The sequence below is a fragment of the Pseudoliparis swirei genome, chromosome 21 (assembly GCF_029220125.1).
Source record: "Pseudoliparis swirei isolate HS2019 ecotype Mariana Trench chromosome 21, NWPU_hadal_v1, whole genome shotgun sequence".
In the NCBI taxonomy this organism is placed as follows: domain Eukaryota; kingdom Metazoa; phylum Chordata; class Actinopteri; order Perciformes; family Liparidae; genus Pseudoliparis; species Pseudoliparis swirei.
This window is the reverse complement of record NC_079408.1, coordinates 15,645,182-15,657,684: the sequence shown is the minus strand read 5'-3', so window position 1 is coordinate 15,657,684 and position 12,503 is coordinate 15,645,182. Positions and strand designations below refer to the sequence as shown.

The following is a 12,503-nucleotide window of genomic DNA, read 5'->3' as shown; positions in this document are numbered from 1 at the left end:
ACACCTGGCCTCAGCCACCCCTCTGCCTACACCTGTGGTTTCCCCCTCATCTATACTCCCATTGTTTCCCTTGTGGAAGTAAATCTCTTGAGTTACTTATGAGCGTTTGCCCCACCACACCCTGTTATGGCATTTACTGCCATTTCACAGGCTGTGACTCAAAGTGAGTTTCAAGTCTCTGCAAGAATATTCCAATATATATTTAATTATATACTTTAATTGAGTTAAGATTGAATTATGCAATTGCCAAAGGGTGTTTAATAAGTTAACCAGCTTTCCTCACTTCACCGCAGTGATGAGAAGCTCCAATGAAACAGGACTAGAGTGCCCCCTGGTGGCTAGACCCTGACACTACACACTACATGGTCAGAGCAATTTATGTATATTCAGTGTCATATTTCACTCTAGTCGGTCAAACATACAGGACTTGCACCCAGGAGACCGCAGTTCATGTCACCGTGGCGTTATCGTGCCACGTGACATTTCATCGGCCATTATCAAGACCGTTTATATGTATTTTAAAAAAGCCTGTTCAAGTTGAAGAAGTCGCCTTAAAAACAGTAAGTTTAAGTAGTATAAATTGATCCAACAAGAAGAGTTAAAACTACTTGTATTTCCTTGTGTGGACAGCTCAGGATATCAGGAATAGTTTGATGGTACTAGTCATTCGTTGTTGTCCAATTTAAAATATATTGTTCGTAGTATTAAAAAACATGTTGATAAAAATCAAAGTTTTTAAAATATATATCTTTGTGTAATGTAGAGTGTATGCTCAGTGGTCTTTGCCTAATCGCTCTACTCAAATGGAAACAAATAGTTTTGATCAGCCTTCATGGTTTTAATAATCCTTCATATCTCTTTTAGTAATAAAACCCTAAAGATCTCGATCTCGACCCGCAGGCCGCCTATTGAGGTGCTTGCAATCTGCAACCTCACCACTAGATGCCGCTACTGCTTTCTAAAGAGTTTTTAACCTTCTGATTAGTGTAAGGTATTCTCAAAACTGGGGCACTACGCAGATGGTGGAAAAACAGGCTTCCGGACGCGCATGGATTAAGTTATCAACATTTAATGGCAGGAAGTGTAAAACAATCATTCGAGGCGCTCTCCTCGTGTCCCTGCTCTCGGGAGCTCACTTGAGCACACCCTCCTGGGTCCAGCTTACCTGAAAAAGAGGCCGGTCTCTACAAAAACACGCCGTCTTATACTCTTCCTGTTTCCGGTCAAATCTCACTTCCGGTTTCAGTCGCTTTCACAATAAAAGTCACTTCACGGATTTCAACCGGCTTCGTCAATCTATATTACTAACAGTCACTCTCATGCAATACATTAATTCTTGCCATTTACATTTGCATAGAGTAAACATTACCCCTATGCTTCATAATACATTAATAACAATATCAATATTCTCCTTAATATTGTCTATTATAATATCTTTCTATATGTATTAATTTAAAAACATAAGACCTCTGCAGATGTTATCAAAATAAACTATTACAACTTAACATTAGCCACAACTTTGGCTCTTACCTAGATGAGACCAATTATTGTATGTGTACATATGATTGCACTCACTATCGGTCTAACTCTGAACATATTATATTACATAATATCTAACATTTTAGGAAAAAAAACTTGAGATTTGCATTCGGTTGTAGCTCTACTTCCTTGTTGGATCTGCACTAGGAGACACGCCTCGTCTGGATGGACTGCAATGAAATAATTCAAATCAGCCCTTTGGTTGATTCAAGTGTTAAATAAAATAAAGACATCGCTCTGTTAGTTACTGTTTATTTACTGTACATAAAGTGCATCCAGAGCCTTAAGGTCAAAATTAAGTGCGAAAAAAAATCACAATTCCTTTAATTCGGTGTATTCCACACCACACTGTCTCCCGCCTCAGAGCTTCGTCCTGATTGGCTGACAGAGAAGAGCATCGGCACTAACTCGGCAAACGCATTGAAACGTGTACGTTTATTGATAGAAATATCTCAAATTTAAAAGTAAATACTATATATTCTGCTGTATTTTAGATGTGCATAAAAAGACATAAAAAGCAAGTAGTCATCGACTTCAAGAGTAAGTTTAGAAAGCAAGTTGAGACTTTCCACCGCTCAGGCGTCCCAGGATGTCCTCGTGGCCCTGTTGACCCATATCTGTGAAGATAAATGAAAGCGGGATTGAAATGAGAAAAGAGGTGTGCACAAAACTATGGTGGCCTGGAAGTGCCAACACCTTTGGCAAAGCTGAAAACACAAGAGCATTTATTTGGTGAGATTCAAGGTAGGTATGTATAGGAAATTAATTCCTCGCCGCTGATTGGCTACACGGTCAGTCTGGATTTGGTCTGGATGCCTCGTGGCACTTTGCTGCCTCTCTGGTCGAGATTATACAGTAAAATAAGATACACATTCAATTTACTGTGAGGGACATTGCTGTGCAGCCAGCAAAATTGGAAAATTGCAAATGAAGATATTTTATAGATATTATAATGCAGTTTGGAGTGCACAACAAACAGAAGTAAGAAGTAGATGCTTTCATGACATTACATAATATTATATTTTTCTTTCCGCCAGTTGTGCAGCAAGTCTCGGCCTCTTGTGCACTGAGCGCGGGATAGATACAATATGTCTATGTATATATATATATATCAGTGGCGGCTGGTGACATTTGTTTTGGGGGGCGGGGCGCAGTTGGGTGACGCGGTTTAAATAGCACTCAACAATGAGAAGAAAAGAGGTTTTGAGTAGAATATTGTAAAAAACAAACCTTTATTTCAAGAACACAGCGTGCTCAACACTGTCCAATAACAACTATCAACACACTGTGACTTTGGGCATGAGAGGTTCAGAGCAGCTTTAAGGAACATTGGGTTGGGTTTCAGAGGTTTGCAAAATAAAAGAGTTTCACCCTCACATGAAAGAGGTTCAGAGCAGAATAGAGTCAGAAAGAGATGCAGCACATGTTACATTGGGTGTTTGACAGAGTAGACCCACTACTGTAAAGAAAAGTAGCCCTCCTCTCTTTAAAGTTGGCAAACTTCTCAATAACTCTCTGGTTAAAGTCAATCATATCTGTGACGTGCCTGTTTCCATTATTCTTGAGGGAATGCGTCTGTTTTTCAGAACTTCTTCGTTGTGTTTTCGATGCCAGTTCGGTCTCCTTCTGCTGCTCTGCTCTGCAAACAGGGTTAGCTTCATGCTGTTAGCAAGTTAGCTCCATGCTCTTAGCTAGATAACTGCGGCAAGATTCGTGCTTTACACTTGTCTGCAGCTCTTTAGATCCCTCACCCCGTTGTAGTCCAGAGAGTTTCAGTCCCAGGACTTTGGAACAACAGACAGGGGAAACTAAACAGCGAATTACTCACTGAGCTCCAGCTAACAGCTCCGGTTAGCAACCTGCTCGCGTAGCTCCGTGGAGCTCTCTGGCTGAGGGAACGATACGTCTCTGATCTGCCGAATAGTCCAGTCACGTGAAATAAGAAACAATGTCATTGGCCAGGGCGCATATTTTTGTGCCCCAAGATTCACGTTTCATCCGCCAATGAGAAGCCGTCCTTGCCGAAGCGACCGTGAAATGTTTGCTCGCTGCCGCGCACACACGTTGGGCCGGCGCCCCGAAAATGGGGAGGAGCTTCTCTCCGTGAGGATGAGTGGCGATATGTTATTTATGTCACATTTAACTTAAGTGGTTGTTGACAGGCTGACGGTCTCCCACACACATTTAGCGCGTCAACACGGTATATTTGCTATTTAAATAATTTGGTATATAATGTTTTTTGACAGGATATATTATATTTTTTTCTTCTTCTTTTTTTTCTCATCTCAAAATGTTAAGAGGGGCGGCGCCCTAGCGCCCTCTATGGACACACCACCACTGATATATATATATATATATATTAGTGCTGTGAAAAATAACGCGTTAACTCAGTTAATTAAATTACAGGTTTAACTAGTTTTTTTTTAAAAACGCATTTAACGCATGCGCAGAATGAGCTTCCAATCCGTCTGTTGTTGGTCGTCTCTCCAGCAGCATGTCATTCTGTCTCTACGTGTCGTGTTAACACGACTCCGATCTCCGTCTCGCGCACCGCAGAGCTCAGATGCTGGTCTGCGCGCATGAAAAGTCACTTGCACCCCCCCCCCCCCAACAACTCTTCTCTGAGCTCTTGCCTGTCTTGAGAGCCCTGTAAATGTATATATGTGATTAATCATGATTAATCCACAGAAACCTGTGATTAACCTGATTAAAATGTTTAATCGTTTCACAGCCCTAATATATATATATATATACATATGTATATACAGGTATATATATATATACATATATATATATATGTATATATATATATAAATCACATTTGCAGTATTTTCATTAGCTCTGTTCCCACTCTGTATTGCAGCTGCTCCTTTGATCAAAAGGCATTTTATCTCATTTTCTAATCCAAGACCTGTGTGAGGTGACAATGCATCCAATCCTATTCGCAGTACTTCTGTTTGTCACGGACTGCAAGACGGACATTCAATCATCGATCAAGAACCATCGTACACAACATACTTCTTTTGGTCTGTCTCACCAATTGACGTTGTTGTGTTTGGTACTTAAGGGCCACCGTACAAACGCCACTGAACACACTCTGTTTCTGCACTGACCGGGTTGTGTGGGAACTCTCTGAGGTTCAGGCTGGTAGACTGCGACAACCCAGCATTAGAAAAAGGCCCATTGTGTCCGTGTGCTGTTGGTGAAGATGGGCGGATGCCCGCCGACAGGCTCCACTGTCTACGGCCAGCGTCCAGTGCCGGTCCGTTGAGCTGGTACACAGGTGCAGGGCGTCTGTAATCCACTGGCTCCGGGCTGTGGACGGCTGATTCCTCATGCGTGAAAGCGGGGTTTCTGTAATCTACTAAAAATAAGACAACAAGGGGGGTTTTATGCACTCATTCCACCAGATGAATGTGTCACAGGATGACCAACACACTGATCTCTGCCCTACAAGGGCAAAGGAAAGTCGTACAGTCGGCGGAACTGGCCAACAAAGTACAAAATGATGCTGTAATTGTATCTCTTTTCAGGCTGTTCCCCCCCCCCCCTCCCAGAAAATCCTGGACGTATAACCTTCATAAAACCTGCAGATACTGACGAAAGTGTGTTCCTACAGCTTCATGATGAGAAAGGAACCTTCATTTGATTGTTTACTGTCCACAGCTTAAGGGATTTAAACGTGTCCCTGTTGAGCTGTGTCTGGTTTTTCTGCCTACTAGTCAAGACCACCGAGACGAGACCGAGACCGGGGTCCATCGAGACGAGACCGAGACCAGGGTCTATCGAGACGAGACCAGGGTCTATCGAGACGAGACCAAGACCAGGGTCTATGGAGACAAACGAAGACCGGGGTGTATCGAGACGAGACCGAGGTCTGTCGAGACGAGACCGAGACCGGGGTCTATCGAGACGAGACCGAAACGAGACCGAAACTGGGGTCTCTATCGAAATGAGACCAAGACCGGGGTCTATCGAGACGAGACCGAGACCGAGTCTATTGAGACGAGACCGAGACCGGGGTCTGTTGAGACGAGACCGAGACTTTGAGGCGTTGAAACCAAATCAAGAGTCCAATTCTCGTGCCACCCTCCATGACAAACAAACCATTGACGCTCCTCAAATTGATCCGAAAGATCCACGTTGCCATGAAACACGGATCATTATTCTTCATTCTCCTCTTGTATTGTTACGTGTAGCGTATGTAGTGGACGCATCAGTGTTCCTTGATGAACGTCTAAAATCTCGAGTCCTTTTTGTCTGTAAATGTAGTCGATGCTGAGACCAAACTGAGTCGGTACGAAACCAAGACCGAGCTTGTGTACTACAACACTGCCGACTATTAATATTCAAAATGACTTTATTGCATTTTAATATGATCTAAAAGTCGATTAACCACTGAATCACAAATTTCACTCTTAAAAAGTATGTTTCTGATCGATGGGCATGAGTCCACGAGAATAAAGCCGTTTTCTTCTATTTTAATAAGAGCTTTCAAGTGCGTATCGCATTTTTTGGGACAATGAGATGCAGTTGAAAGCCCATGGAAAAACAGCTAGAAAGTATCAAATTAGGTTAGTACGCATACAGCAAAAGAAATAGGGAGATTGTTTGTATACACAATTATAAAATACACAATAGGTTACAAACCTACCTGCATTACGCGTGTTGTTGGCGCTGTTGGGTCTGGACCACTCAAAGTCCTCAGCTAGCCACTGGCTGACCTGTTGCTTCTTGTTGTCTCTTCTCCTGCAGACACAGGGAACAGTGTCGCTTTCTTTATAATGACAAGAAGATGTGCAGATAATAAACGTCACAAACAAATTTACAAATGGCTTTTCTGTTTCCGCTCTCCAGTATCGACCATGTCTTCTGCACCAACATATTTCGATATACTTGTTTAAATTCAAAGTAAAGCACAGGGTTCGTACGGTCATGGAAAACCTGGAAAAGGCATGGCATTTAAAAATGGTTATTTCCAGGCCTGGAAATATCCTGGGGAAAAAAGAAATCACAAAAGTTTTGTAAAAGTCATGGAAATGTGTTATATTCATATATGTTCATTTATGCTGAGTTTTGAAAGAATGACGCTCTAAATATAAACAAGCATACGCTCTCAGTACTCGCAGCGCAAATTATTCGCGCTGCAAGTGAACGCACCGTAACTGAAAAGATTCTTTTAATCTAAACTATTGTCTCTTATTCATTTGTGTCATTTAAGGTTATATACTGTATGCTTTGGAATTCTCGTTGTTTTTTGAATTCGACATTTTCTCACTTTTTTTATGTATTCACAAAATGTTTGGTCTTAGAAATTTGGTTTAAAGTCCTGTAGACCCATTCGTCAACATGCGTATGAACCCTGAAAGCAGCCCTAACATACTAAATATTACAGGAACAATATAATACATTTTAAATAAGTAATTGATAACCTGTAAAATGTTGGGGAACTAAATAAAAGTTGTAGTAACAAATTATCAATATTTTACCAGATACCGTAGACTGCGTTGCACACAGTATAACCTGAAATCGACTTTTCCGTGACACGTGACCCAGGGGGGAATGTGTTAGCGGAACACGGAGTCGTGTGTGTGTGCAGCTTACAGCGTTTGCTTGTGTTTGTTGAAGAGCAGGAACGCAGTCAGGGCTCCCACAGCCGCCAACAGACACGCGAAGGTTATGCTCAAGCCCACGTAGAAAGCCGTCTTCACGATGGGGAACTGACAGTCCTCGCCCAAGTACCAAGTGTCATTCACATGTTGGCAACTGAAACAGACGAGGAAGAACAACGTTAGACAAGCTATACAACTATAGTTCAAATTAATTGTACATTAACCCCTGCAGCAACAGGCCTGTTTGTGTACAACAAAGACAACTTAAATTTCCTAAAGAATGACTGGGATAAAGATTCGTGAAGTAAGTATCTGATTCTTTTTGGATAAAGACGTTGGAGAAAATTCATGGACGGCCTCTAAAGCGCCGTTCAATTCAATTCAGTTCATTTGTATAGCCCATTTTCACAAATTACAAATTTTTCTCAGAGTGCTTTACAATCTGTACACATACGACATCCCTGTCCCAAAACCTCACATCGGATTCGTGAACACTTTACTTGCGAGAGTTTACTCGCTCGACCATTTGTGGCTTTTCGCTTCTCTCGTGTGAGAGGCTTATCTCCGTGGAAACAGTTATCATGTCCTTCATCCACAATGAAGAAAGAACCACTAGTTCTACTTCATACTTGTTGAGGACATCCGACAAACGTCGGATCATCTAACGCCCTCGTGTTTGAGTTCATATATAAATATATATATATATATACACATTACATCACCCATAGGCTCACACAGCTCGGTGACTTTCACCTCTTGTCTGAATGTCTCTTCCAGCTACACTAGAGCAGCAGTTAGATTCACCAGCGGAGGAGCGGCTCAACGCTGATTGGCTCTCACAACTCGGCGTTGAAATATTTCAACTTGAGGCATTTGCGTCTATCGCATCCACTCGCGTCTGTATGTTGACTTCGCCAATGGGATCTACTCGCACGGAAATATAGCAACGCTTTTGGTGTGAACGCACCTTAAGGCTTATCTTTTTCAACTTTTTTAACAAAAAATAGTACAACTCCGTTTAGACCGAATAGTTCCAGGAAGTTTGAATGTTTTGTTTTCTGAAACCAACCAACTTTTTTGGGGGGTCTTTCAATTGTTGTAGGGGACGGGGCAGACAAACAGAAATGTTATTTACCTTAATGTTGTAACTGTCGCCTGCATTTAGCAGACGTCTTTATCACACAGAGTCTTTGAAAGCACCACAGTGAGAGTTAACTTACTGGCAGCGAGGTCCGGCGTTGCCGTACATTCTGCAGAGTCCCTTATTGTAGCACCGGACACGCTTTGGATGTAGACCGTCACACACAGTCACACAGGTGAACACTCCATTGTGTGTTACACCCGTGTAGTATTGAGCAACTTCGGCGTTGCTCACGTGACTTTTGCATATAGCTGATAAAAAAACCCAGAAGATCTCAATAAGTTCACGGTCAATTCTAACTTTGTTAAACATGCATTTAAACTCTTGGCTTCAGTTCTGGTGGAGCTACTGCCAGCAGGACCGTCTTCATGCTTTCCCAAAACAATTCACTTCTTTTTTTAAAAGCATACATTCAAAAAGGTGCTGATTGTGCCACATAAAGGGACCGTACGGTCATGGAAAACCTGGAAAAGTCATGAAATTTGTAAATGGTTATTTCCAGGCCTGGAGAAGTCCTGGAGGAAAAAACAAATCCCCAAAGTTTTGTCATGGACATTTTGATATTCATATGTTCATTTACGCTCAGTTTTAAATAATGGATATGCTTTTGTTTATATGTTTTTAGTTATACTGGTGTTGACAGACAATTACATTAAGTAATAATGTTTCCTACGTCTCTATTTCTATTAGTAATGCTACAATTAAAATGATTGTTGTTTTCTCATTAGTTTGTTTAATATCAAGAAAATAATTAATATGAGACAATAACAATTACATTCTGGGTATACATATAAACATTGCATAAACAGTTGGACAAGAAACCAAATATTAATGGTAAAATCTGTTAAAAAAAAATGGATTTCTGCAGGCTTTATTTGGTTACTATTAACAAATACAAAATAAAGCATATACAATGTTCTTATGTGTGCAACGATGATTATAAAACATTATTAAACATTATTCATGGTTTACCATTAACCATTTATAAATGAGTTTTTACAGGAAAATGTATGAAATTGCCCAATAGCGCCCAAAAAATGAGCTCAGCTGACGTTTAAAACAGAAACACGCACATCAGACTTGAGATTTTAAGACATTTTGTGAAAATAGTGCAGTAGTCCGACTTACATTTGATATCCAGTTCTGTTTCCTCAACTTTGGGCTCAGCTGTGAGGTTGTAAGGGCAATCTGAAAATTCAAAAGGAATAACTTTGCGTTATGTATAGCACTCATGTTTTTGTTGTGGTATTAAAGTCATGCTTTTGATCAGAGATTTATCAAGTAAAGCTTAATGCCAAGACGGCTCTTGTATTTTAAGAGTACAAAGTGTATGATTGTGTATGTGAATATAGATTTTCTGTCAAACCTTTCAAGCAGCCGACGAGCTCGACCACAGCACTCGTAATGGCTTTCAGGTCGCTCCCATACTGTTGGTTAAAGCTGCCGCTGTTTGGTATCGCCAGCACCACGTCATGTGTGACACTCACGCTGAGGCAGAACAGTTACAGCTATTACTGTACTGTGCAATTCAAATGGTACAGTGTTTACTTTCTGTATTTACTGGCACTCAGTTTTCACTGAGTGTAATCAGTGAATCAAACATGTTCACGGTAATATTGGAACTTATGACAAGAACAAGCAAATGAATAAACAGCCGTTCCTTCAATTATAATGACATTTCACCCTTCATTTTATTACTTTGTGTTTCACCTTTCCAGATCCCGCCATACACGCCTCGACTATCGAGATTCATTGTATTCAGGGTTTAGACAGTATGTATATGTGTGTATGTATATATATATATATATATATATATAGAGAGAGAGAGAGAGAGAGATTCAGACACAACCACAATGTCACGACCTTCAGCTCATACAATAAAATCATATCACCCCAGTTGTAAAGTAGATTGGATCTCCTTTATTATGCAATAGGTCAACCATGTTCAACCATGAGTCTGTGAGTGTGTATATATATATTATATATATATATATATATATATACATTACCATTCAAAAGTTTGGGGTCACTTAGAAATGTCCTTATTTTTTAAAGCAGTTTTTATCAATGAAGATAACATTAAATTAATCATAAATACTCTCTCTACATAGTTAATCTGGTAAATGACTATTCTCTGGTGTTTAATGAAGTCTCTACATTGGTGTATAGAGGCCCATCTCCAGTGTTCTAATGGTACATTGTGTTATCGCCTTAGAAGACTAACAGAGGGGTAGAAAACCCTTGAAAACCCTTTTTATGTTAGCGCAGCTGAAAACAGTTATGATGGTGAGAGAAGCTATGAAACGGCCTTCCTTTGAGCCAAAAGAAGAACATTGATATTTACAATAAAAATCATTATTTTAATGCTTGTCAATATCTTGACTATATTTTCTATTCATTTTTAAATTAATTTGATAAATGAAAGTGTGAGTTTTCATGGAAAAACTTAGTCTATATAATAATGTTGATATGTTCAATGACTTTAATGGCATATTGTTAATGTCAGTGCTCTAATTACCCGTCTGCTGTGACCCTGTAGATCGTAGCTATGGCGTCATCTGATAATCTCATCTGAAATAAAGACGGAACAATTGTTAATAATTAATTTCCGATTCAATATCCTGTTGGAAAAGAGTTTGAATAGTTTTACCTTTCCTACGGTTTCATCAGATAATCTGACCAAGGGGTTTCCACGTCTACAGTATGAGAAAAGAATAAGAGAGAAAAATAAAAGCACATAGCATTTTAACAACACTATTATATTAAAACTAAAGTGATTTGAACTCATGAATTTCTTGTGTGTAAAATGTGTATGGCAAATGGCTTGTTAAATTCTCTTTACATTACCTGACATTTATTACCAACACTTCTTCAACGTTTGATATTTTCTTAAACAGGTAATATCTTTTCATCTGAAATAGTAACAAACATAACATGAATAATGTTTCATAAACAGGATTCCTTTAGAATAGAGATCCTTGGTCATGTGAAACGATATGTTTCCTAGTTCCTTCGTCTTCTACATGAATGGGGTCTGTACTGGGGGGCGACTGTGGCTCAGTCTTGAGCAGCGTAATTCTTCAATGAAAGAATCGGCGGTAAAAAACTCAAATCAAAGCATTTTGATTAATAACATTATCACTCCAATCTGAATTTTGGACTTGAGAATAAAAAAATATTACAAACTCTTTAAAGCATCATAGCCTTGCACCATTGTTTTAGTCGTTGCTATGGTTGTGTCATTTGGTTATAAATGGTCTGGTTGCATGAATTTAAAGCACAGTACAACTTCAAATACATCTTGAAATACGAATTGAATAAACTCATTAGACAACTTATCTGATGAATGCAAATTTAACTCACTTGCTTTTTTCCAATAACTGACGTGCGCATTCCTAAATGTAGTGGATGGCTGTAAATCTTTAAAAAGAATCAATTATTTTATCCAATTACCTGGGTGGTGAAGTTTTGAACAAACTCTTTGTATTCGAATGATGTTTGGTCTTCATATCTGTCATTAAATTCCTGATTGATCACCACATTAACAATGACTGACATGTTGAGTTTAGCTGCAAAGAGAATACAAAATATTGGACATCATAGATGCAAATTTAGGAGAACAATTTAAAGAATTGTACACAGTATTTTTTGTTAGATGTAAACATAATAGGGATTGCACAAAGCTGACAGTACCTGGCTCAACAGTCTCATAGAATTGGCAAACATCTCCGTTGAATCCAAGAATACATATACAGATAGTTCCATTGAAATGACCCCCATGTAGGCAGTTTAAGGGCTCTGCTGTGATGATTGGTCGATTGGTTGTTTGAGTTGTTGCTGTTGATGGTGTGGTTGTTGGTTCTGTTGGACGTGAGGATGTTGGTGCAGTTGATTGGGTAGATGGTGGGTCGGTTGTGGAGGGTTTTTCGGTTGATGTGGTTTGCTGAGATACTGATGTGGATCCTGCAGGATCAGATGTTGGTGTACCAATAGAACCTGGAGGTTCAGGTGACATGGTTGTCTGGCCAGGTTCAGAGGTGACTGTGTCAGTGGAATTGGTTTGCTGAGATACTGTTGTGGATCCTGCAGGCTCAGATGTTGGTGTACCGATAGAACCTGTAGGTTCAGGTGACATGGTTGTCTGGCCAGGTTCAGAGGTGACTGTGTCAGTGGGATTGGTTTGCTCAGAAACAGATGTGGATCCTGCAGAC

The 12,503-nt window shown here is 40.0% G+C and overlaps 1 protein-coding gene across 1 annotated transcript; it reads right to left on the bottom strand.

The window, feature by feature from the left end:
• Window positions 1–1,574: 1,574 nt before the first annotated feature.
• Window positions 1,575–12,170, bottom strand: muc3a (mucin 3A, cell surface associated). Its single transcript, XM_056442902.1, has 12 exons — window positions 11,986–12,170; window positions 11,746–11,861; window positions 11,140–11,204; window positions 10,943–10,988; window positions 10,811–10,863; window positions 9,659–9,780; window positions 9,421–9,480; window positions 8,372–8,543; window positions 7,144–7,305; window positions 6,194–6,288; window positions 4,653–4,903; window positions 1,575–2,156 (listed from the first exon to the last, which is right to left on the bottom strand). The coding sequence occupies exons 2-12, from the start codon at window positions 11,848–11,850 to the stop codon at window positions 2,115–2,117; spliced, it is 1,173 nt and encodes a 390-aa protein (XP_056298877.1). The 5' UTR covers window positions 11,851–11,861; window positions 11,986–12,170; the 3' UTR covers window positions 1,575–2,114.
• Between the last annotated feature and the right edge of the window lie 333 nt (window positions 12,171–12,503).